Consider the following 24,722-nt stretch of genomic DNA (forward strand, 5'->3'; position numbering starts at 1 on the left):
GTAACAATAAAATGTGTAATGAGTCAAGGGGTATGAATACTTTCTGAAGGGTCTAGCATGCACCATCTCTTGGATTCGATAATGCTCTCTCCGGCACACCAAAAATAATCACACACGCACCTCTCGTTGGTGACAAGACTAGAGTAAGCATTCTAACATGTTCTAGAGTGACTAACTTGTTTTTGCTTTAATGGTATTAGTTTGACAATGAGTAGGCTTACACAGACCAATTATCATTGAGGGTTATATACCCTAGATCAGGGTTTCCCAAACTTGGTCCTGGGGCCCCCTGGGTGCAAGTTTTAGTGTTGGCCCAGGCACTACACAGCTGATTTAAATAATCAAAGCTTGATGATGAGTTGGTTATTTGAATCAGCTGTGTAGTGCTAGGGCAAAAAACAAAACGTACACCCAGTGGAGGCCCCAGGACCAAGTGTGGGTAACCATGCCCTAGATTAGAATCTGTGCATGGGTTCCAATTCACCATATTTTGATGTCACTATTGACAGTCCATAATCTCAACTCTATCTGTAAATTATACATACAAACATTATAGGCCTAAACTACGTGAAATTATGTAAACTGTCATTGCATTACAAAACCTATCAGCCAATTTAAAAAAATTGCACATCTGAGAGGACCGCGCATGTCGGACGTGAGTCTATCTACGCAAGTACGTAGTGGAGAGACAGACACGCGCAATGATAGCCGGAAGCATCGATAGGGTGAAAATAGAAATCGATCAAATTCAGTGTAGTTCGTAAGTGCAAAGCTTCGACGGACTGCCTTTTCCACGAAAGTTAGCTCGATAAATTACAGACCTCTTGACGTGGCGGTGGAGGAAATGTTGTGGAGAGAGAAGGCCGTTTCTTTTTTCAAGTTACTTGGTGGGGGTTGAGCTGACGTGTGGAGAAGTTCGAGCTGCCAGAAAAGAGCAGATAAACAAACAAGCAGGGAGTCAGCTGAGCGCCTGCCTGTCCAAACGGGGGCTAACGTTAACCAGGCGAGACTGGGTAAATGTCAGCGAGATCAAATCGTCGCTAGAGTTTTTGACCCAATAATTGCTAAAATAGTGTTCTAACGTTGGTGTTTACCCACACGCCAAGTTCAAAGAGTGGCACAAAGAAGAAAAATACCACGCGAGGACAACATTATTTCACTGTGTTCCTGTCGCCTAGCTTGATAGAACACTGTCAACAACTTGATATGTGCCATTGATTTGACTGTGCTTTCTTCAGCAGTTAGCAACAAAAGAAACGTATTGCTTTATCCCATTGAAACGGTACAATATAGTACAAACGCTGAGTGGATAGAGGTAATTCGTGTGTCATTAACTTAAATCCGTATGAGTTGTCAAAGGCCTAATCGTTGCAGTCAACGCCAGGCTTTGCTACACGAATAAAGACAGCTTGTCCTGCTTTGAGTTCGTAACTAATGATTACATATGATGTTTCCGTTTGCTAGTCTCGTCATTGCCCCATCTGTACTCAAACGGCATGCAACTTTTCCTTAATAGCCTAACTCATAAATCTTTTCGAAGTTAAACTATTGTTTGTTTATATTGCTCATTAGGTCCCGGGAGTTTCCAGCTTAAACCCCTCCCGTATATGCATATATAATATTGTTATAGGCCTATGTATTTATTGTAGCCAGTAAGCCAACAAGGCCCAGTTATTGTGCCGCGTTGATTTGCTTGTCTGAACTAGGAACATTTCTGACTTGCTAACTGGTTGAACGCAGCACGTGTATAACTAGAACCACTTAGCAAGTCTGACATTTCCGAGTTTCCTAGTTCCGACAAACACGTGAACTTGGCATTGTTTGATTTGGTTGTGGCATTATTAAAACGTAATTCAATTAGCCAACCCACAAGGAGGAAATTCTGAAATTTGAGTGTTGTACACTTAAAGTTACCTGAACATCCCTTTCGCCTCTCTCCTTTCCCCTAATTTACCACTCTCCCTCTCTTTGTGTCAGAAGTGGGATAGCCATGGCCCACCATTCGACGCCCAGCTCCCAGAAGGCCCTGATGATGGAACTCAAGTCCCTGCAGGATCAGCCGGTGGAGGGCTTCCGCATCGGCCTGGTGGAGGAGTCAGACCTTTACAACTGGGAGGTGGCCATATTTGGCCCCCCTAACACACTGTATGAGGGAGGCTACTTTAAGGTGAGGCAACTGTGGAGGGATGGGGAAGGGAGGGGTCATTCATTGGATGCACAACACATTGTTGTGTAGCATGTTTGTGCGTGTATGACGTGTTCAGGTGTTTCTCACTCCCTGTCACTATTTCAGTCTTCCATTCTCCCACTCTCTCCTTTCCTATCCAGTCTCTCACCCCCTTCCTACCCGGCCTCTCACCCCCTTCCTACCCGGCCTCTCACCCCCTTCCTCCCCGGGCTCCTCCTCACCCCCCCTACCCACCCGGCCTCTTTCCCCCTTGCAGTGTGATCGTTATGCTCCAGACTCCTATTTTTAGCTGTGGACGGATATAAATGGCATCTCAGCATAGAGGTAGAGAGAGAAGGGCATGATGAGGCTCTTCTCCTTTTTCCCTGTATAACTTATTCAGTGTGGCTAGTCCTCCACATTAGCATATCAGTTTGGTGTGAGAGTTCACATCCAGCCCAGGGCATGCAAACTCTTCCAAGAAGGCAAAACTGATTGCATTGACAGAGATGCAATGATCATTATAGCATATTTTGTGAGTGATCTCATGGTCAGGTTGTATACTGGTTGTGTAAATGTTTTTTTGGCAACCACATATGTTTTCGTCTTGCTATCGGACCAGATAAACTGTCTTACAGATAACAAAAATATGCTTTTATATGATGCCTTCTCCACCATAAATCCAGTTAGAATGAGAATCATCAAATGTCATTATCACATTCCAACTTTTTCTGGATTTGGAGACTAGGTTTTCAGCTAGTGGTTGAGGCAGAGGTATGCCTATAACAAGTAAGCTACTGTTTGCACCTGTTATAGGTTTAGAATTTTAAAATATAGGTGCCGTAGAGGGAACTGATCCAAAAGGGGAGTGTAGTGAAGAGTGTCAAAGGTGAAGTTCACACTGACCTCAACATGTCTACACAGGGCATGTTTTGAAATGGTGCTAATGCTATCTGGAAGCAGAGCAGTGCTCCCCAAAGGGCTGGGGCTGCTGGACAGAATGTTCTCACACTTCTCTTTGGTTTAATTTTGATAGTGGATTCATTTCTATAGTGGATTACACACAGTGGAGAGAGGCAGTATATTTGTGTCAAATTGAATGGCTATGGTAGCGTGTTGATGGCACAGGCCTGGAATGTTGCACATATAACAAGCACTGTGTGTGATTGGATTTTGCTGAATTGGCACAATTCATATTGTGGGAGGTAGCGATAGAGAAGTACATTTAGTCACACACGTGCATGCACATACTCCTGTACATGTACACATGCAGACACACACACACGTGGCATCCAATACACACTAAAATGACCTACAAACCAGGATCATTCTCATGCCAAATTCTAAAATCGAACTGTAATTGTCAGGGTTATTTGGCTGTCAATTAAATGTTTGAAGGTGATGGCAATTTCTGTGTCTCTCTATCAGTCTCACATCAAGTTCCCCATTGACTACCCCTACTCTCCTCCGACCTTCCGTTTTTTAACAAAGATGTGGCATCCCAACATCTATGAGGTAAGAGTTAAGCCCAGTTAATGTATTCCCAATGTATATGAATTCAAAAATATTTGAAGAGTTTTCTCCATCCAGAAGTTGACAGGTCGTGTTCCAACAGAACGGCGACGTGTGTATCTCCATCCTTCACCCTCCCGTCGACGACCCCCAGAGCGGGGAGCTCCCCTCAGAGAGGTGGAACCCCACTCAGAATGTCAGGTACCTCACCTAGCTCCAAACCTGTTTCAACATGTATAAATACTTGAGGTTTGCTTAATTTAGCTCAATGGAACAACTGAACCAATGGAATAGTCTTAAAAGTAAAAAGTCCCCCCCACCTTGCATGCGGGTCAAGCTATAAAACCAAAGTGTTTATCTATTTGAAATGATTTATTAGATGTATTTGATGTAGGTTGGTCACTTCATTGGTGCTCCCTGTGTATAGCTCCATTCTTGTGTTTTTGTGTTACTATTTTATTTTTAAACTCTGCATCATTGGGAAGGACTCGTAAGCAAGCATTTCACGCTAAAGTCTACACCAGTTGTATTCGGCGCATGTGACAAATAACATTTGATTTGACTTTTACCAATTTTTAGCAGTTTTCCACAAAAAGACAATCAACATTTACAATATAAGTTGATACAAGTGACACTGGATTACATCGGCAGAAAGAGCCATTGACTTCACAACCTACTGGCTACTTGGGGGAGACAAAAATGCAATATGGTGTGTCATCATAACTGCTCAAATATGTGTCAAATGTTTAAAATGCAGAGCATAGGAATAGACACAGTCCCTAACAGCAGTAAAAGTGTCAAAGACACATTACCCTTCGTGGGACAATTCCTCAACCCCCGGGGCAGGTTGAAAGTTCTGAGTGTGTGTTAAAACCAACCACCCAGAGGAAGTAGCATCAAATGGAGCAACACTGGGGGATGGTGAGGTAACACTGCTCTCACAGAGGAAGTCAGGTCAGATAACTCACCCACTCAAGGAAAATGAAGGCCACATTACTTAGAAGGTAAGCTAAGGTAAACTGTGTACTTTAAGGTAATGTTCAGGTAATGGGTTTGTTTTAGAGGACATAAAGTCATATTAGTGACGTGTGTGTGTGTACAGGACCATCTTGCTGAGTGTGATCTCTCTGCTGAATGAGCCCAACACCTTCTCCCCGGCCAACGTGGATGCCTCAGTTATGTTCCGCAAGTGGAGAGACAGCAAGGGCAAGGACAAGGAGTACGCAGAGATTATCAGGTAGGAAGAACATATGCACACTAACCCAACCATTGAGTACCTTTTTCACAACAAACAAGTTGGCTTACCCACACACTAGGGCTGACCTCATTTAGTCTACTGGTTGATTGTTTGGTCGATAGGCTATTGGTCGACCAACATTTTATTTTATTTCATGGTGCACAAGACGCCTGTCTCAGTGGATTAACCCATTGTGGCGGCTGTGGGGATGGCACAGTCCATCACTCTAAGATGTGATATGGAAATTGTATATGGCAATATTATGTAAAAATGTTGGTGCAACACTAATAAATCAAATATTATTTTATAACAAATGCCCTTTCTCCCGCGTTGGATACGGTCGCTGTCTGCTGTTCTGAAACAAAATCTTCAGTTCCCTGTAGAATTAGAACCTTTCCCTATGTTGCTACGTGCATAATAACAAAGTTAACCATCATATTGGGATTGAGAACAATGCAGCGGAGGCAGCTGCCGCAGCAGAGACAAGGGAACAGCCTTTTCCTCATCCTAATTGTCTAAGAAAATTGAGGAGAGAAGAAGAAACCCCAACTTAATTAGGTCTATAATCAATAGCCTGGCTTTATAAATCATCCATATGTATGTCTACATAAGTAAGACAGATCCTGCTTCTGTTGCCTGTTTGAGTTATTTATTATATACATTTTTAAAAACCTTTATTTAACTAGGCAAGTCAGTTAAGTTCAGAACAAATTCAGTTAAGAACAAATTCTTAATTACAATGATGGGCACAGTGTTCAGGGGCAGAACCACAGATTTTCACCTTGTCGGCTCGGGGATTCGAACTTGCAACCTTTCGGTTACTAGTCCAACGCTCGAACCACTAGGCTACCTGCCGCCCCGTTTAGTAGCCTACCTATTCCGTGAGCACCAAGCCTCATGCAAAATATCACATGAAGCAATTTCACAGATTCGGCTGTTTTTAATCCTTGCTATGCTGTAATAAAGGCTTTACAATGTGTTTTTGTTAGAACAGACAGGTATTACTTATGTATATACTGTTTACACTGTTCCAAACAGGCAGAACAATAGTATTGTAATTTAACAGCACCTATTTGTCACACATAATATGCACCCAGGTCTCGCTCCTATACTCTCCTTTTTCTTGATCTCCTTCTTATTGTTATTATTACAATTATTATGATCATCATTATAATAATAAGTAATGTCATTATCATTAGTAGGCTTAGTATAGCAGCCTTGTATAACCACCATCGTGCCTTAGGCCTAAGAACGCATCCTGTTTAGTCTTAATACTGTAATTTACTTAGGCCTATAATTCAAAATATAGGCTACTGTATCGGTGAATCAATTATTAATTTGTTCATGTCATCACACAGCATACGAGACATTCATGTTTTGAAATGCAATCAATCATTTTAGTTTTGAAATCAAATAAAGAAAGCTTTGAATAATTAGTATGCTGTAATAAAGGCTATATACACTGCTCAAAAAAATAAAGGGAACACTTAAACAACACAATGTAACTGCAAGTCAATCACACTTCTGTGAAATCAAACTGTCCACTTAGGAAGCAACACTGATTGATAATACATGTCACATGCTGTTGTGCAAATGGACTAGACAACAGGTGGAAGTTATAGGCAATTAGCAAGACACCCCCAATAAAGGAGTGGTTCTGCAGGTGGTGACCACAGACCACTTCTCAGTTCCTATGCTTCCTGGCTGATGTTTTGGTCACTTTTGAATGCTGGCAGTGCTTTCACTCTAGTGGTAGCATGAGACGGAGTCTACAACCCACACAAGTGGTTCAGGTAGTGCAGCTAATCCAGGATGGTACATCAATGCGAGCTGTGGCAAGAAGGTTTGCTGTGGCAAGAAGGTTTGCTGTGTCTGTCAGCGTAGTGTCCAGAGCATGGAGGCACTACCAGGAGACAGGCCAGTACATCAGGAGACGTGGAGGAGGCCTTAGGAGGACCGCTACCTCCGCCTTTGTGCAAGGAGGAGCAGGAGGAGCACTGCCAGAGCCCTGCAAAATGACCTCCAGCAGGCCACAAATGTGCATGTGTATGCTCAAACGGTCAGAAACAGACTCCACGAGGGTGGTATGAGGGCCCGACGTCCACAGGTGGGGGTTGTGCTTACAGCCCAACACCGTGCAGGACATTTGGCATTTGCCAGAGAACACCAAGATTGGCAAATTCGCCACTGTGCTCTTCACAGATGAATGCAGGTTCACACTGAGCACATATGACAGACGTGAGAGTCTGGAGATGCCGTGGAGAACGTTCTGCTGCCTGCAACATCCTCCAGCATGACTGGTTTGGTGGTGGGTCAGTCATGGTGTGGGGTGGCATTTCTTTGGGGGGCCCGCACAGCCCTCCATGTCCTCGCCAGAGGTAGCCTGACTGCCATTAGGTACCGAGATGAGATCCCCAGACCCCTTTTGAGACCATATGCTGGTGCGGTAGGCCCTGGGTTCCTCCTAATGCAAGACAATGCTAGACCTCATGTGGCTGGAGTGTGTCAGCAGTTCCTGCAAGAGGAAGGCATTGATGCTATGGACTGGCCCGCCCGTTCCCCAGACCTGAATCCAATTGAGCACATCTGGGATATCATGTCTCGCTCCATCCACCAACGCCACGTTGCACCACAGACTGTCCAGGAGTTGGCGGATGCTTTAGTCCAGGTCTGGGAGGAGATCCCTCAGGAGACCAACTGCCACCTCATCAGGAGCATGCCCAGGCGTTGTAGGGAGGTCATACAGGCACGTGGAGGCCACACACACTACTGAGCCTCATTTTGACTTGTTTTAAGGACATTACATCAAAGTTGGATCAGCCTGTAGTGTGGTTTTCCACTTTAATTTTGAGTGTGACTCCAAATCCAGACCTCAATTGGTTGATACATTTGATTTCCATTGATAATATTTGTGTGATTTTGTTGTCAGCACATTCAACTATGTAAAGAAAAAAGTATTTATAAGCATATTTCATTCATTCAGATCTAGGATGTGTTATTTTAGTGTTCCCTTTATTTTTTTGAGCAATACATACATACATACATGCATACATACATGCATACATGAGGTTGACCGAGTAATCGGAATGGCCGATTTAATTAGGGCCGATTTTCAAGTTTTCATTACAATCGCATATCTGTATTTTTGACACTTGATTTGGCAGACTTTTTTATTTTTATTTAACTAGGCAAGTCAGTTAAGAACACATTCTTATTTTCAATGACAGCCTAGGAACGGTGGGTTTAACTGCCATGTACAGGGGCAGAAAGACAGATTTTTACCTTGTCAGCTCGGGGATTCAATCTTGCAACCTTACAGTTAATTAACTAGTCCAACGCTCTAACCACCTGCCTCTCATTGCACTCCACGAGGTGCCTCCTGTTACGCGAATCCAGTAAGAAGCCAAGGGAAGTTGCTAGCTAGCATTAAACTTATCTTATAAAAAACAATCATAATCACTAGTTAACTACACATGGTTGATGATATTACTAGTTTATCTAGCGTGTCCTGCGTTGCATATAATCGATGCAGTGCGCATTTGTGAAAAAGGACTGTCATTGCTCCAACGTGTACCTAACCATAAACATCAATGCCTTTCTTAAAATCAATACACAAGTATATATTTTTTAAACCTGCATATTTAGTTAATATTGCCAGCTAACATGAATTTCTTTTAACTAGGTAAATTGTGTCACTTCTCTTGCAACAGAGTCAGGGTATATGCAGCAGTTTGGGCGGCCTGGCTCGTTGCGAACTGTGTGAAGACTATTTCTTCCTAACAAAGACAGCCAACTTCGCCAAACGGGGGATGATTTAACAAAAGTGCATTTGCGAAAAAAGCACAATCTTTGCACGACTGTACCTAACCATAAACACCAATGCCTTTCTTAAAATCAATACACAAGTATGTATATATATATATATATATATATATATATATATATATATATATATTTAAACCTGCATATTTAGCTAAAAGAAATCCAGGTTAGCAGGCAATATTAACCAGGTGAAATTGTCACTTCTCTTGCGTTCATTGCACGCAGAGTCAGGGTATATGCAACAGTTTGGGCCGCCTGGCTCGTTGTGAACTAATATGACATAATTTTACGTAATTATGACAACACTGAAGGTTGTACAATGTAACAGCAATATTTAGACTTAGGGATGCCACCCGTTAGATAAAATACGGAACGGTTCTGTATTTCACTGAAATAATAAACATTTTGTTTTCGAAATGATAGTTTCCGGATTCTACCATATTAATGACCAAAGGCTCGTATTTCTGTTTGTTATTATGTTATAATTAAGTCTATGATTTGATAGAGCAGTCTGACTGAGCGATGGTAGGCAGCAGCAGGCTCGTAAGCATTCATTCAAAGAGCACTTTTGTGTGTTTTGCCAGCAGCTCTTTGCTGTGCTTCAAGCATTGAGCTGTTTATGACTTCAAGCCTATCAACTCCCGAGATTAGGTTGGTGTAATCGATGTGAAATGGCTAGCTAGTTAGCGGGGTGTGCGTGTTTCAAACGTCACTCGCTCTGAGACTTGGAGGAGGAGTTCCCCTTGCTCTGCATGGGTAACCCTGCTTCGAGGGTGGCGGCTGTCGATGTGTTCCTGTGTTCCTGGTTCGAGCCCAGGTAGGAGCGAGGAGAGGTACGGAAGCTATACTGTTACACTGGCAATACTAAAGTGCCTAATAAGAACATCCAATAGACAAAGGTATATGAAATACAAATGGTATAGAGAGAAATAGTCCTATAAATACTATATTAACTACAACCTAAAACCTCTTACCTTGGAATATTGAAGTCTCATGTTAAAAGGAACCACCAGCTTTCATATGTTCGTTCCCATGTTCTGAGCAAGGAACTTAAACGTTAGCTTTTTTACATTGCACATATTGTACTTTTACTTTCTTCTCCAACACTTTGTTTTTGCATTATTTAAACCAAATTGAAGATGTTTCATTATTTATTTGAGGCTAAATGGATTTTTATTGCTGTATTATATTAAGTTAAAATAAGTGTTCATTCAGTATTGTTGAACATGTTCAATTTGGTTTAAATATGTAATCAGCTTTTTTTGGTCCACCAATAATTGGTTATCGGTGTTGAAAAATCATCAGTCGACCTCCATATATATATATATGAGGTTGACCGATTTTTATGATTTTTCAACACTGATACCGATTAATCGGGCATTTTTTTTTATTTGAATTTTATTTTTTTACTTATTTGTAAATGACAATTACAACAATACTCAATATTTTCCGCCGATCTGATTTCCCCTTTCCCTCCTGAGCAACCAGTAACTTTTTTTTCAGTAAAAGTAATCAACTAAATGGCTGTAATGATGTTGCAGTTTCAGCACGGACAGCGCAATGCACACTTGCTGTGCTGTGGTGCCTTTTTGCTGCATTAGGGAGGAGAGCGCGACAACTTGTGTCAGTCACACAGGCTCTCACTGTAAAAAATGTTTTAACACAGTGTGACCATTGGACTCTTTCTTGAGCCATTTGTCTTAATTATTTAATCAAACAGTGTGCTTAAAGCATCAGACAAGCTCAGTGCGTATGTAGTTGGTTTTATTCAAACACAGGGTGTCTGTCAATAAGTTTAAATGTTTTGACCAAACGATTGGTCGAAAGAACAGGATGACTCTCGGTTGACCAATATTTTTTTGTTGTTGCCGGGGACAGCCCTACCACACACACACACACAGTGAGTGAGACCTTTATGACTTCTCTTCCCCTCCCACAGGAAGCAGGTGGTGTCCACAGTGGCTGAGGCGGAGCGCGACGGTGTCAAGGTACCCACCACGCTGGCAGAGTACTGCGTCCAGACCCGGGTTCCCTCCCAGGACAGCAGCTCAGACCTACTCTACGACGACCTCTATGACGATGACATGGAGGAGGAGGAAGAAGAGGATGAAGAGGAAGAAGATAATGACATGGAGTCAGGAGGAGAGGCAGGTGGGACAAGTGAAGGAGGAGGCGTCTCTACTCGCTGCTATGACGACGACCAGGAGGATTCTGGGAACGAGGACTCTTGATGATGATGATGGACGCCCTAAATTGACGCCTTACACCCTGCTACGTCCAATCCTAGCCTCCCTTCTGATCCTGTTAAGCTTAGAACATCCCCTAAGAATAACACATGTACTTCGTCTGGTACATTGATAGTCAAGTAATAACTGGACAAATAGGACACCTCAATTTGAGTGGATTCCAATTAAAGGCGCGTACAACAATGACAAATATTGAATATCTCAGCGAAATATAATTTGTGTAGTTAAAATTATATTTTTAGCACAGATGGAGTCAGAAATGTTTTAATTTCTCCTTTTGAAATGTGACTTTAACGCATGCTTTTGGTTTCCTTACTCAATGGTCATATAGTCAAAGCCTGCCTCCCTGGTCTGATAGCTTGATAGAAAGAAGATAGTTGTTGAACATAAACACAAACAAACATCCAAACCCCAGGGGAGCTAGTTTGTTGCAAAATGTGCAGATAATCTCTGCCTTTAGGCTAAGATCAAGTGTAGTATCTGTTATTGTCAATTTAAAATCTGAACAAAATTTTAGAACGGGGAAATGGAAAATGGGCTTCTGTCTGCTCTACGGAACCACCTGGTATTGCAGTGCCTCTGGTACGGAGCACACACAAGAAAGATGCTTCTAAATGAAATGTGGTGTTTGTGTTGCTTTACAGCATTGGGTGCGGTTGCTTTTGTTTATGTCCAACAACTGTGCTTTTTGTCATGTCACTAAATGTATTTGCTAGAAGAATGTTCTGGGCTTAAATCTTTTATTTTGGTCCACTCTTGGCCCCTTCATACCATGTTAATCTTTCATTTTGTGTTGTACGTCTGGCTGTCTGGTGCTTTCTCTGTCTGTCTCACTGTCTGGATGGCTGAATCTCGGTTTTGTGTGGCATGCTGTCTTGCTCTGTCAATGTTTCCCTCTTTCTGTCTCATCACCCTCACTGCTTTGTCAGCCAGTCGTCAGCCAGCCAGCAGCAGTCGTTCTGTCCGTTTGTGTGTTTGTTCACTCTTAAGGCGATCAACTTTAACCTACAGACACAACACAAATTCTGCCCTGACCGACCCCACCTTCACCCCACACCTCCTGTTTCACCTCTGAACTCTGATCCCTGTAGAACTGGGGGGTCTTCATTAGGTACCAAAATGGACAGAAACAGGGATGAATTACCATCTTCAATTGTCTAGTAAGAAATGCTAATTTTTGTTTTCTGTAGCAAAACGTTATGACTGAGCCTTTATAAGATACTGAGAGGATATGCCGTCTCGGGCACAGAACCACAGGAGTTACATCCTCCTTCACTCTTTCCATCCATCCTTTCCCTGCCGCAGGGCCTCCAATAGACTCTCACTGGGAGAGAACCAGGGATGTAGTGGAGAATAAACGCACCTTAACGCCATCTACGCACCTCTATATGTTGTGAAAAGTGTTGTTGGCACTCATTCAGTGTTTACCCACCTTATGTCTTTACTATTACATCCCTGGAGAGGGCTCACTCAAACTGCTCCTCAGCTTGAGCTTGGTATTGTTTAGATTCTTTAAAAAAAAATGTTGTGGTTGTGTGTTTACAGAGGGAACTTCAAATCTCCAACAGCACTATCGATCCCCATGTCTCTTACATTTCCCCCCCCAACCTCCATTCAGGGTTTCCTTCTCTTTGTTATTTCTGTGTTGCCCTGTTCCGTTGGCCATGCTTCACAAAACTAAACCAGACCAGGTTCTTTGTCGTGTTCTTGATATGCTTTCTTGGAATTGGCGCAAACTCCTGGAATTCTATGCGAGCCAGTCAGGTGGTCAAAATGGAAAGTGAAATTGAATAAGTGGTATTCTGTATTTTAATCAACTATTTACACATGCCAAAAGGCATTAGCCATTGTTTATGTTAGTTAGCACATATATAGCCGAAAGAGCACATTTAGTCATCAACAACATGTATCAGCCAGGAAAGTAGATTTTGCTAATTCGTGACTGAGCACATGCTGCATTGGTGATTCAGAGTTACACATGGAGCACAATTGCATTTTTTTGGGTGGAAAAAAATGATGCTTCTTGGAACTCTGCTGCAAATACTTGGGTTGTGTAAGTGAGGTGACATCACAGACAAGTCGACCTATCATCTGTGCTCATTAGGCCTGCAGTTTTCACGTTTCCATGCGTGTGTGTTTTACCATGACCCCATTCAATGGAACACAGAACCTGTTACACCTCGCATTCACAAGGAGGTGCTGGCCTGGATTCTATGCCAAGGAAATGTTTCATGACCACTTCCAGTAACGCTACAACCATCAGTCAGTTATGGATATGTGTGAAATATGTCCTGTTTTTAACAACTATAAAGGAGAGACTTGACAAATCAGTCTGAGGAAGACTAACAGAATCAAAAGAAACTTTTCTCCTCCCTTGCTCTGTTGAACTTATGTCCTCACTGGGGCTGGCTTCATGTCAAAAAAATAGTTGACTGATGGATCACAAATAGATTGTTCTTCTCCTCAGCCACTGGACTTTCAGGGATATGATGTCAACGACCGGGGTGAACCATGTCTCAATACTCCTTAAATGGCTTCCTCTCTTCACCCCCTTTTTCTTCATGATCACTGATAGGTGAAAGGAATGGATACATTTCCACTAGGAAGGAAGCCATTGAGTATTGAGACCCAGCGTTCTTATTCTCACTGACTTTTGCCTTCTGTGTTGACGTGGCGCAGGCAGTTGGAACAGCGTTTACCTGGTCCTGAATCCTAGATCAAAATGACACTCGTTTAGAAGGACCACATGCTAGGCTGTCAGAATCTCACTATTGCGAAGTGTGTGTACCAGTGTTTGAGGAGCTTTTCCCTCTGTGGCTGAAAACGGTCACGTTTGGACAAACTACTTCACTGTTTCCACAGCCAGTGATATGGATGATGCAGTCCTCCTTTGTTTTGTAGTTTTTCATTTAATTATCTCTTCCTATTGTGTTGTGAGGATGCAAATGTCACCTATTAAATTTATATTCTAAAAATGTTGAATTGACAGAATTGTCTGGAGTGTTGTCAATGGTACCAGTTGGTATTGAACTCATTTCTGTTTCTTAGAAAGCAGCTACTGTACTTTGACATACTTTATGAAATGGAAGAACAAATCATTTTGAAAAGCAGGAAGTTTAACTAGTTTAAGTGCATATTTCTTCCTTGAACTGTAATATCTGATCCAACACAATTGTATAGGTGAACACAGGGGTTCCACTACATGGTAAACACTGATCTGAGATGAACAGGTTGGAAGTATCCAAATGCCCACATTTCTCATTGTATTTACCACAAAACTGCACACTTAAATGTAAATTCATTACTTTAATATGATATTCATAATGTAGTGATACAATTTGTGGCATTTAAAAAATGGCATTGCAATGATAGATCAGGTGAGTCCAAGCATGTTAACTATTCAATCCCAAGAAACATTTCACTGGTGTATCGGAATATACATTTAGACCCCCCCCCCCCCACACACAAAAATATACATAAAACCAAATTCTTTTGCATAGACAAAGTTGGATGATTTTCTTCTTGGTGTTGAATAAAATATTGAAATATTTTCTGAATGAGGTTGATAAACTTAACTCAAGCACATGTCAAATGTGGTCCCCATGCTTACAATGCACACCACCAGGAACCAGATCTCCGCAAGAGTGAGCAGTAGTAACAATGCTGGTAGTGGTGGGAGGAGAGGGAGGTGGAGAGATACAATCTTCAAGGTTTTTAAGTCCCCTGTCCTCAGATGTAAAGTCTCTCGGACAGTGCTCTGGAAACAGCCGGACACCTCCTGGGTAGAATGAGTTCATCATGTCATGCAGCTCTACCAGGGTTTTTGGGTGCAAGTCTTTTTTTGGGGATTCCTCCCTTTCGTTCAGACTTGTATGCTTCGGCCATCCACTGTCCAGTCTGTCCCACCTTGCTGTTGAAACAACAGGCTGTCCACAGGAGAGATGGGATGTTCACTCTGTTCAGAGTGTAGTTCACAGTGCCATTACTGGGTACCACTCCAGTCACCACAAAGCCTTTTGTCTTATTGTGTTATCATTGCAGTTATCCAAAAGCCTTTGACTTTGCACTCCATACGACACCAGCTCCCACTGTTGGAGGACTCTACCTGAGGAACACTGTTGGTCAGGGTGAAGGTGGAAATCTTGGTATCATTGCCAGACGTGTGCAAATTTGGGAACATGTGACCTCTTTTCACCCCTGTTGTGTTCAGTGAGTTCCTATAGTCCTTGTTCACAGCCTGATGTGTGTAATTTACACATTTTGACTCCAGACTCATTGTCTCGTTTCCCCCTTCAAGCTGAGGTTCTATCATCCATGTTACATTTGGTCTGCCTTTTGTAGCACCAGTGAAGCTGTAGGCTGAGAACACAGGGATCTGTTTTTTTGTGTCGTAGAGGGTTACATACCTGTAGTTGTTCTTGTACAAATTGGCATGAAGCGGTTCTGGCCCTGGATGTTCCCATCAACCAAAATAACTGAGATTTTTGAAGTCTCCTCCATGAAGAATCCTTGGCACCCTGAAATATCACTGAACCTCTCCACCACATGAGAGATCACAGGGAGGGAGGAGAGAGGAGAAGAGCAGAGAGATGCGTTGGCATAAACACCCTCATCATCATCACCTGCATGAAGACTATTCCACTGAGATAAAAGTTCAGATGCTGATACAAGTTTGTGGAGTAGACTAGAGCCGAGTCTTGACTGGCTGCTTTAAATAGGTTTTCAACAGGATCCTTGAGATCGCAAGGCTGGAGGAAGTTTTGATTAATTTGCATCAGGTGAATAAGGGAAAGCCCCATGCGATAAATATTCTTCACCAACCTGGTCTCAAATAATTGTATTTTCTGTACGTAAAGCAGAGACACTCCATTGAGTATATGTTATGCTTTGAATGGCGTGTATTAATTTGTGGATCTCCATCACACATTCCTTTTTATGTTACAAGTTTGCAAAACGTACAATCTGTTACGAATTCTGGCTAGATGGCTAATGTTAGCTAGGCTAAGGGTAGGTTTAGGGGAAGGGTTAGTTAACATGCTATGTAGTCACAAAGTAGCTCCTTAAGTTTTTGCCCCAACCATCTGTATTATGTAACCATACCAAACATAGCATATCATAGAAATGTGAGTTTCCCGAATTTACATTTACCTTGTTACGTCTAATCTATGAGACAGGCTGTCTTCACTCCTACCTCATTGCAGTTCCTTGGATGTGGATTTCTGCCAACCTGAGTTAAACATGAACTTTATATGAATAATATTGGTTAGAACAAAACAAGTCTGTGTAGTGGATGTGAAAGTGGATTTGATTTGAACTCACCAGTAGCATGTTGGCTGGAGTAAATCAGTGACATTCACCATGAGATCGAAAGTGAACAGATTATCTCTGTTGCCTAAAATGGTTGGCTTTGATTTACAAGTGGTGTTGTATAGGTTACTAGTTCGATCCCTGTTCAGGCAGCACAAAATGCACTCTTACATCTGCATAGTTCAGAGTATGTAGCCCTTTCTATGATTATGCAGTCAGGATATTACTTAGTTCTTCAAATCAAATCAAATTTATTTATATAGCCCTTCGTACATCAGCTGATATCTCAAAGTGCTGTACAGAAACCCAGCCTAAAACCCCAAACAGCAAGCAATGCAGGTGTAGAAGCACGGTGGCTAGGAAAAACTCCCTAGAAAGGCCAATACCTAGGAAGAAACCTAGAGAGGAACCAGGCTATGTGGGGTGGCCAGTCCTCTTCTGGCTGTGCCGGGTGGAGATTATAACAGAACATGGTCAAGATGTTCAATGTTCATAAATGACCAGCATGGTCGAATAATAATAAGGCAGAACAGTTGAAACTAGAGCAGCAGCACAGTCAGGTGGAAGTTGAAACTGGAGCAGCAGCATGGCCAGGTAGACTGGGGACAGCAAGGAGTCATCATGTCAGGTAGTCCTGGGGCATGGTCCTAGGGCTCAGGTCAGTTGAAACTGGAACAGCAGCATGGCCAGGTGGACTGGGGACAGCAAGGAGTCATCATGTCAGGTAGTCCTGGGGCATGGTCCTAGGGCTCAGGTCCTCCGAGAGAGAGAAAGAAAGAGAGAAGGAGAGAATTAGAGAACGCACACTTAGATTCACACAGGACACCGAATAGGACAGGAGAAGTACTCCAGATATAACAAACTGACCCCAGCCCCCCGACACATAAACTACTGCAGCATAAATACTGGAGGCTGAGACAGGAGGGGTCAGGAGACACTGTGGCCCCATCCGAGGACACCCCCGGACAGGGCCAAACAGGAAGGATATAACCCCACCCACTTTGCCAAAGCACAGCCCCCACACCACTAGAGGGATATCTTCAACCACCAACTTACCATCCTGAGACAAGGCTGAGTATAGCCCACAAAGATCTCCGCCACGGCACAACCCAAGGGGGGGGGCGCCAACCCAGACAGGATGACCACAACAGTGAATCAACCCACTCAGGTGACGCACCCCCTCCAGGGACGGCATGAGAGAGCCCCAGCAAGCCAGTGACTCAGCCCCTGTAATAGGGTTAGAGGCAGAGAATCCCAGTGGAAAGAGGGGAACCGGCCAGGCAGAGACAGCAAGGGCGGTTCGTTGCTCCAGAGCCTTTCCGTTCACCTTCCCACTCCTGGGCCAGACTACACTCAATCATATGACCCACTGAAGAGATGAGTCTTCAGTAAAGACTTAAAGGTTGAGACCGAGTTTGCGTCTCTGACATGGGTAGGCAGACCGTTCCATAAAAATGGAGCTCTATAGGAGAAAGCCCTGCCTCCAGCTGTTTGCTTAGAAATTCTAGGGACAATTAGGAGGCCTGCGTCTTGTGACCGTAGCGTACGTATAGCTATGTACGGCAGGACCAAATCAGAGAGATAGGTAGGAGCAAGCCCATGTAATGCTTTGTAGGTTAGCAGTAAAACCTTGAAATCAGCCCTTGCTTTGACAGGAAGCCAGTGTAGAGAGGCTAGCACTGGAGTAATATGATCAAATTTTTTGGTTCTAGTCAGGATTCTAGCAGCCGTATTTAGCACTAACTGAAGTTTATTTAGTGCTTTATCCGGGTAGCCGGAAAATAGAGCATTGCAGTAGTCTAACCTAGAAGTGACAAAAGCATGGATAAATTTTTCTGCATCATTTTTGGACAGAAAGTTTCTGATTTTTGCAATGTTACGTAGATGGAAAAAAGCTGTCCTCGAAATGGTCTTGATATGTTCTTCAAAAGAGAGATCAGGGTCCAGAGTAACGCCGAGGTCCTTCACAGTTTTATTTGAGACGACTGTACAACCATTAAGATTAATTGTCAGATTCAACAGAAGATCTCTTTGTTTCTTGGGACCTAGAACAAGCATCTCTGTTTTGTCCGAGTTTAATAGTAGAAAGTTTGCAGCCATCCACTTCCTTATGTCTGAAACACATGCTTCTAGCGAGGGCAATTTTGGGGCTTCACCATGTTTCATTGAAATGTACAGCTGTGTGTCATCCGCATAGCAGTGAAAGTTTACATTATGTTTTCGAATAACATCCCCAAGAGGTAAAATATATAGTGAAAACAATAGTGGTCCTAAAACGGAACCTTGAGGAACACCGAAATTTACAGTTGATTTGTCAGAGGACAAACCATTCACAGAGACAAACTGATATCTTTCCGACAGATAAGATCTAAACCAGGCCAGAACATGTCCGTGTAGACCAATTTGGGTTTCCAATCTCTCCAAAAGAATGTGGTGATCGATGGTATCAAAAGCAGCACTAAGGTCTAGGAGCACGAGGACAGATGCAGAGCCTCGGTCCGATGCCATTAAAATGTCATTTACCACCTTCACAAGTGCCGTCTCAGTGCTATGATGGGGTCTAAAACCAGACTGAAGCATTTCGTATACATTGTTTGTCTTCAGGAAGGCAGTGAGTTGCTGCGCAACAGCCTTCTCTAAAATTTTTGAGAGGAATGGAAGATTCGATATAGGCCGATAGTTTTTTATATTTTCTGGGTCAAGGTTTGGCTTTTTCAAGAGAGGCTTTATTACTGCCACTTTTAGTGAGTTTGGTACACATCCAGTGGATAGAGAGCCGTTTATTATGTTCAACATAGGAGGGCCAAGCACAGGAAGCAGCTCTTTCAGTAGTTTAGTTGGAATAGGGTCCAGTATGCAGCTTGAAGGTTTAGAGGCCATGATTATTTTCATCATTGTGTCAAGAGATATAGTACTAAAACACTCTCTCTTGATCCTTGGTCCTGGCAGAGTTGTGCAGACTCAGGACAACTGAGGTTTGGAGGAATACGCAGGTTTAAAGAGGAGTCCGTAATTTGCTTTCTTCAGAGGGTTGAAGGGTATCCTGACCTGACACTGCATGAACCCTGAAGTGGGATGGGTTGGCAAAAAGCAGATTCCTGAGTCGAAATTTAACCCTCACATGGTAATCCGTCAAAGCATTTTTTCTGTAACTAAAATCTTAATTTAATAAAGCTCAATCAGCAAAGTCAGTAGACAAGACATTTTTTCTACAGTAGTTATTTTTTGTTCCCTTGGACATCCTTTCTCCTGTCATTACCCCAAATCATATTCTCTCTCACCTGAGGATCAGATGTTTCTTTGTTTGCCTTGCACTGAAAAAAACTCTTATTTAAAAATGTGTTCAGGTTTCAATCTTTGGACTTGGAAAAGGGGGAAATTAAGAATTATTTTCATTCCTGGTTCAATCATTGTTAGGCAACATTAGTTATGGACACATAGCCAGTCCCGGTCTCAAGCTTTCTCTCTGTTTCCTTCTCCCTCCTTCCCTCTCTCAGCCCTCCCACCATTTTAATGCACTTCCTAATGAAAGTTTAATGAGCTGTTAGGCTATGTGATTATGGAAAGAAGAGTGAAGGTTCTGGTGTAGGAAAAGATCAAATGCCACAATGAGTTTACTGCAACTTTAAAAGGACACACAGTTTAACAGAATTTACTTCAGGTGAATTTAACCATATCCTTTTGCATTCACGGGAACTTGTTTAGGACGCCATTGGAACTGGTAGGTCTGAGGACTTGAATTGGGTGAATGCTCTGGGGCTTTTCCTGAATGAGTTCCCATTGGATGTTGGTCTGCTCATTTGACCTGAAATATTGATCTAAATTCATTATTGTCAAAAGTACCTCCCATCTGGTTTCTCAAGCATGAAATGAGCCACTGGTTGAATTGTGCCCTGGCTGACCGGAGAATGAATTGGTGCACCTCAACTTGTTTTTGTCTCTCCCTGGTGGTGATGTGTTGCAGGATCGCAGTACATTATAGGTGAGTGTGCAATTCTCAGCAGTAGTTGCCTTGTCCAATTAACTATCATATAGTTGTGTATAGATTTGCCCACTCATTGTGATCATAAATCATATTACTGTATATTTACCATAAATATATCAGGAGTAAGGGTGAAAGATCGGTTAGTCAATGCTGAAGTTGCATATTGAAAGGTCCATATTTAAGGGATGGTTTTTAATCTTGTTTAAAGTGCAAGACAAAAAGGTTATTGGTCATCACACAATGTTAACACATAAAACACTTATTGTGTCTATTGAATGATTTGGCCACTGATTCCCAAGCACAGGGGTAGTCAATAAAGTACAGAGGTTATCCTTTTCTGACCCTTAAGTTTGGTGCCAGTTCCTTGGGGGTATAAGTATGTGACACAGGGGTTCAATGACTTGCTCAGACCAAATTACCACCATAGAATTAGGAATTATAACTCACTTTAGATTCACACTTTCTGTTCCATTAATTATCAAGGCTGTGCAGTCCCACAGACACTAGTCTCGCGCATCTGTGCCCAATAGCCTGGAGACGAGGTTACAAACACGTTTTTTAAAGCTAGAGACTTGCTTTTGCAGCTTGCTCTTCACAATTCCTAGCACAACATTGTGTGCATTAGTGTCTTAATGTTTCCCTTGCTATGGGTCTAGGTGTTGCTGTGCTGCCCTCAGGGTGTCCTGTAGGTCTTTATGCTGGGCAAGGGAGCAGGCCTCCTCCAGCTTGGCCCAGCGGTAGTCCTGGTGCTCCTTCGACAACGTGACGGCCATCTTGGGGTCCCTCAGCTCCGCGAGCCAGTACAGAACAGTCTTGGGCCGCCCTCTCACCTCGTAGCGCAACTCCTGGAGAAAGCCATCCACCACCTGCAGATGCTCCTCACGCAGCCCTGCTTCTTCCTGCGTCTCCCTCAGAGCGGTGGTGAGATCATCCTCCCCAGGGTCCACGTGGCCTAGAGACCAGCACAGGGTTGTGTTCATTATGCACCAAACAAAAGAAAACAGACAAACAGGGAGGGACTTCCTGGCCGTGATCAATCAGAACCTTTTTGTTTTCTGTTGCAAAATATTTTGATACAGTGTGCCCTAATGACATAACAAAAGGTATTTCTGTGTTTCACGATTTGGTATGGGACCAAAGATAGTGCAAGCTAGAATAGAGCATGTATTCTACACCTTATTCTGCACATTAGAGAACATGTGTCACAAAACATGACATGGGTCAGATGCCATGAATGGCATGTTGATTTTCATACTCCAGGTCTGTTTTAAGAGGCGTAATGTAATGTCATACTTATAAAAACCCACAAGGGGACGATTGACAGTAGGCTACACCTCAAGTAAAGTGTTAGCTACTAAAATATGTAGCCTGCTGTCAATAGACCCTTATGACCCCCATAAGAGTGATATTATGCCTGTTATTTATAACAGGCCGAAAGGGTATGAACACTAATATCTTACTGATATGCACCATACCTTTGGGTGGGGTCCAGTGGTGCTTGCCATATGAAGTCTGTAGGAGGAGGTACTCAATGTTGTCAGGGGGAGGTGAAGACTGTGCCAGCCGACGAAACACAATGAATCCACACGCACGCAAGGCCATCACCTGCTGAAGCACAGAAATAGTGAAGACCTTCACTTTTCCCACATTTTTACAGCCTTATTCTAAAATGGATTAAATTGTTTTCCCCCCCTCATTAATCTACACACAATACCCCTAATGACAAAGAAAAAACAGGTTTTTAGAAATGTTTGCAAATGTATAAAAAAAATATATAACATTTTCAGACCTTTTACTCAGTACTTTGTTGCGATTACAGCCTCAAGTCTTCTTGGGTATGAAGCTACAAGCTTGGCACACCTGTAGTTGGGGAGGTCCTCTGCAGATCCTCTCAAGCTGTCAGGTTGGATGGGGAGCGTCGCTGCACAGCTATTTTCAGGTCTCTCCAGAGATGTTCGATCAAGTTCAAGTCCGGGCTCTGGCTTGGCCACTCAAGGTCATTCCGAGACTTGGCCCGAAGCCGCTCCTACATTGTCTTGGCTGTGTGCTTAGGGTCGTTGTCCTGTTGGAAGGAGAACCTTCACCCCAGTCTGAGTTCCTGAACACTCTAGAACAGGTTTTCATCAAGGACCTCTCTGTACTTTGCTCCGTTCATCTTTCCCTCGATCCTGACTAGTCTCCCAGTCTCTGGGACCACCACCACCATGCTTCACTGTAGGGTTTGTATTGCCCAGGTGACGAGCAGTGCCTGGTTTCCTCCAGATGTGATGCTTGGCATTCAGGCCAAAGAGTTCAATATTGGTTTTGTCAGACCAGAGAATCTTGTTTCTCATGGTCTGAGTCCTTTTGGTGACTGTTGGCAAACTCCAAGTGGGAAGTCATGTGCTTTTTACTGAGGACTGGCTTCTGTCTGGCCACACTACCATAAAGGCCTGATTGGTGAAGTGCTGCAGAGATGGTTGTCCTTCTGGAAGGTTCTCCCATCTCCATGGAGACTCTGGAGCTCTGTCACAGTGACCATCGGGTTCTTGGTCACCTCCCTGACCAAGGCCCTTCTCCCCTGATTGCTCAGTTTGGCCGGGTGGCCAGTTCTCAGAAGAGTCTTGGTGGTTACAAACTTCTTCCATTTAAGAATGATGGAGGCCACTGCAGACATTCTTTTGGTACCCTACCCCAGATCTGTTCCTGGACACAATCCTGTCTCAGTGCTCTATGAACAATTCCTTCGACCTCATGGCTTGGTTTTCGCTCTGGCATGCACTGTCAACTGTGGGACCTTATAGACAGGTGTGTGCCGTGCCACAGGTGGACTACAATCAAGTTGTAGAAATATCAAGGATGATCAATGGAAACAAGATGCACCTGAGCTCAATTTAGAGTCTCATAGCAAAGGGTCTGAATACTTATGTAAATAAGGTATTTATTTAAAAAATTTAATACATTTGCTAAAATTTCTAAAAACCTGTTATTATTGGGTATTGTGTGTAGATTGATGAGGAAAAACAATAATTAAATGCATTTTAGAATAATGGCTGTAACTTAACAAAATTAGGAAAAAGTGAAGGGGTCTGAATACTTTTCGAATGCACTGTACATTCACAAATGCATTTATGATCACTCAAACATTAACTCCATGATGACTTACTTCATGACACTCCAATGATTTTGTTATTTAACAATTAAGGCAGGCTGTACTAGGCCTAGTAGAGCGCACATTGATTTGAAAGACTGTGTTGTTGAATCATTGGCTACTGAAACTAGCCTATGAGTTCGTGGTTACTGTACATACAGTAGCCTCTCTAAAATGCAGCAAGCTATATAACTACATTTACAGGATTTTAGCAATGCCCCCAAATAAACATAGACAACGCAAGACAATAATTCCACATCGTCTGTTAACACTGAATGCGGAAAACTAGCGTTAGCATGACATGTTCTCTTGTCGCTGGGAAAATGGAATTTTGCCTTTTGCTCGCTAGCTTGGTCTCACACTAGTCTACCATGTTTCTGAAATAAGTTATATCATTCACTACACTAACTTACTGTGAGATTACTCAAGTTACATCAGAAATACTTGTAAGAAGCGCGGGTGTTGATGAACATTTCTTGATTTCAGACACTCTTGAACGTAGCTTTCCTTATTCTAATTTCGCGTTCCCGCTGGCTGAATAGTTCATGCTATTCCTGGGACGCCCCTACCTCTACACCTCTTACCTTAACCAAATTAAATGGGAACTTGAATGGGGGCAGGGATGTCCCAACTCGAGGATAGCGTGAAAGTAGGCTGAATGTCCAAAGATACTTTTGAGGAAATGGGAAACTGCATTGATTACTATTAACGCACATTGACGACGCATGGGCAACGTACACAATGGGCCGCGCGTTGCATTTTGGGCGATTTTAGGACAAGGGGAGCATTCCTTCAAGGCGTGAATGGTAGTCCATTGGGCGCTAAAGCTCAAAAAACAAACATTAGCATTCATTTTGTGAACAAGAAGCACAACATTACAAATATTTTCAGAGATGTCAGATGATTAACTTGTTCGCTGTAATATCGCATACCTTTGGAATCGTGACATTACATATTGTAACGACCCTGGGTTTATAAACGCGGAAATCGACAATGCTGCTCGAGCATGCTTTTGCGGCACAGTCGATAGCGCGCCGGACCTCGGGCTAGAAGGTCGAGGGTTCGAGACCTGCTCCCTGCCTGTTTCATTACAGTATTTTCGAGGAAAAAGGGCATGTTATCATTTCGTTGGATAAAAATAAATAAAAAAACGTAATTAATTAACAACAACAAAAATTACAGCGCATATCTCAAAGATAACATTCTCATAGTTAAGATGTTATTTGTATTATGAAATATTTAGCAGGTTATCACGGAATTCATCAAACATTCTAGTCTGTCTGTGCGAATATCCACCTTGTGTTAGAGATTTTTTT

General features: G+C 42.8%; 2 protein-coding genes and 2 pseudogenes across 6 annotated transcripts; 2 read left to right on the forward strand and 2 right to left on the reverse strand.

Annotated features, from left to right (window-relative positions):
- Positions 1-642: 642 nt before the first annotated feature.
- Positions 643-13,970, forward strand: LOC109891367 (ubiquitin-conjugating enzyme E2 R2). Of its 2 annotated transcripts, none has more exons than XM_020483845.2 (6): positions 643-1,013; positions 1,978-2,167; positions 3,596-3,682; positions 3,783-3,880; positions 4,782-4,916; positions 10,678-13,970. In XM_020483845.2, the coding sequence occupies exons 2-6, from the start codon at positions 1,991-1,993 to the stop codon at positions 10,967-10,969; spliced, it is 789 nt and encodes a 262-aa protein (XP_020339434.1). In that variant the 5' UTR covers positions 643-1,013; positions 1,978-1,990; the 3' UTR covers positions 10,970-13,970. The 2 variants fall into 2 exon arrangements, with proteins under 2 accessions (XP_020339434.1, XP_020339435.1); XM_020483846.2 differs by having other exon boundaries at positions 691-1,315; positions 10,678-13,966.
- LOC116374254 (uncharacterized) lies at positions 11,426-11,583 on the forward strand (annotated as a pseudogene).
- A 305-nt stretch (positions 13,971-14,275) lies between the features above and the next one.
- Positions 14,276-15,446, reverse strand: LOC109891630 (endonuclease domain-containing 1 protein-like; annotated as a pseudogene).
- A 4,443-nt stretch (positions 15,447-19,889) lies between these two features.
- Positions 19,890-24,156, reverse strand: nudt2 (nudix (nucleoside diphosphate linked moiety X)-type motif 2). 4 transcript variants are annotated; one of them, XM_020483849.2, is made up of 3 exons: positions 23,991-24,156; positions 21,752-21,881; positions 19,890-21,228 (listed from the first exon to the last, which is right to left on the reverse strand). In XM_020483849.2, exons 1-3 carry the CDS (start codon positions 24,120-24,122, stop codon positions 20,921-20,923), a joined length of 570 nt encoding a protein of 189 aa, XP_020339438.1. In that variant the 5' UTR covers positions 24,123-24,156; the 3' UTR covers positions 19,890-20,920. The 4 variants fall into 4 exon arrangements, with proteins under 4 accessions (XP_020339438.1, XP_020339437.1, XP_020339440.1 ...); XM_020483848.2 differs by having other exon boundaries at positions 21,752-21,884; XM_020483851.2 differs by lacking the exon at positions 23,991-24,156 and adding an exon at positions 23,820-23,949.
- Positions 24,157-24,722: the final 566 nt, after the last annotated feature.

Source organism: Oncorhynchus kisutch, linkage group LG5, assembly GCF_002021735.2.
Source record: "Oncorhynchus kisutch isolate 150728-3 linkage group LG5, Okis_V2, whole genome shotgun sequence".
Classification (NCBI taxonomy): Eukaryota; Metazoa; Chordata; class Actinopteri; order Salmoniformes; family Salmonidae; genus Oncorhynchus; species Oncorhynchus kisutch.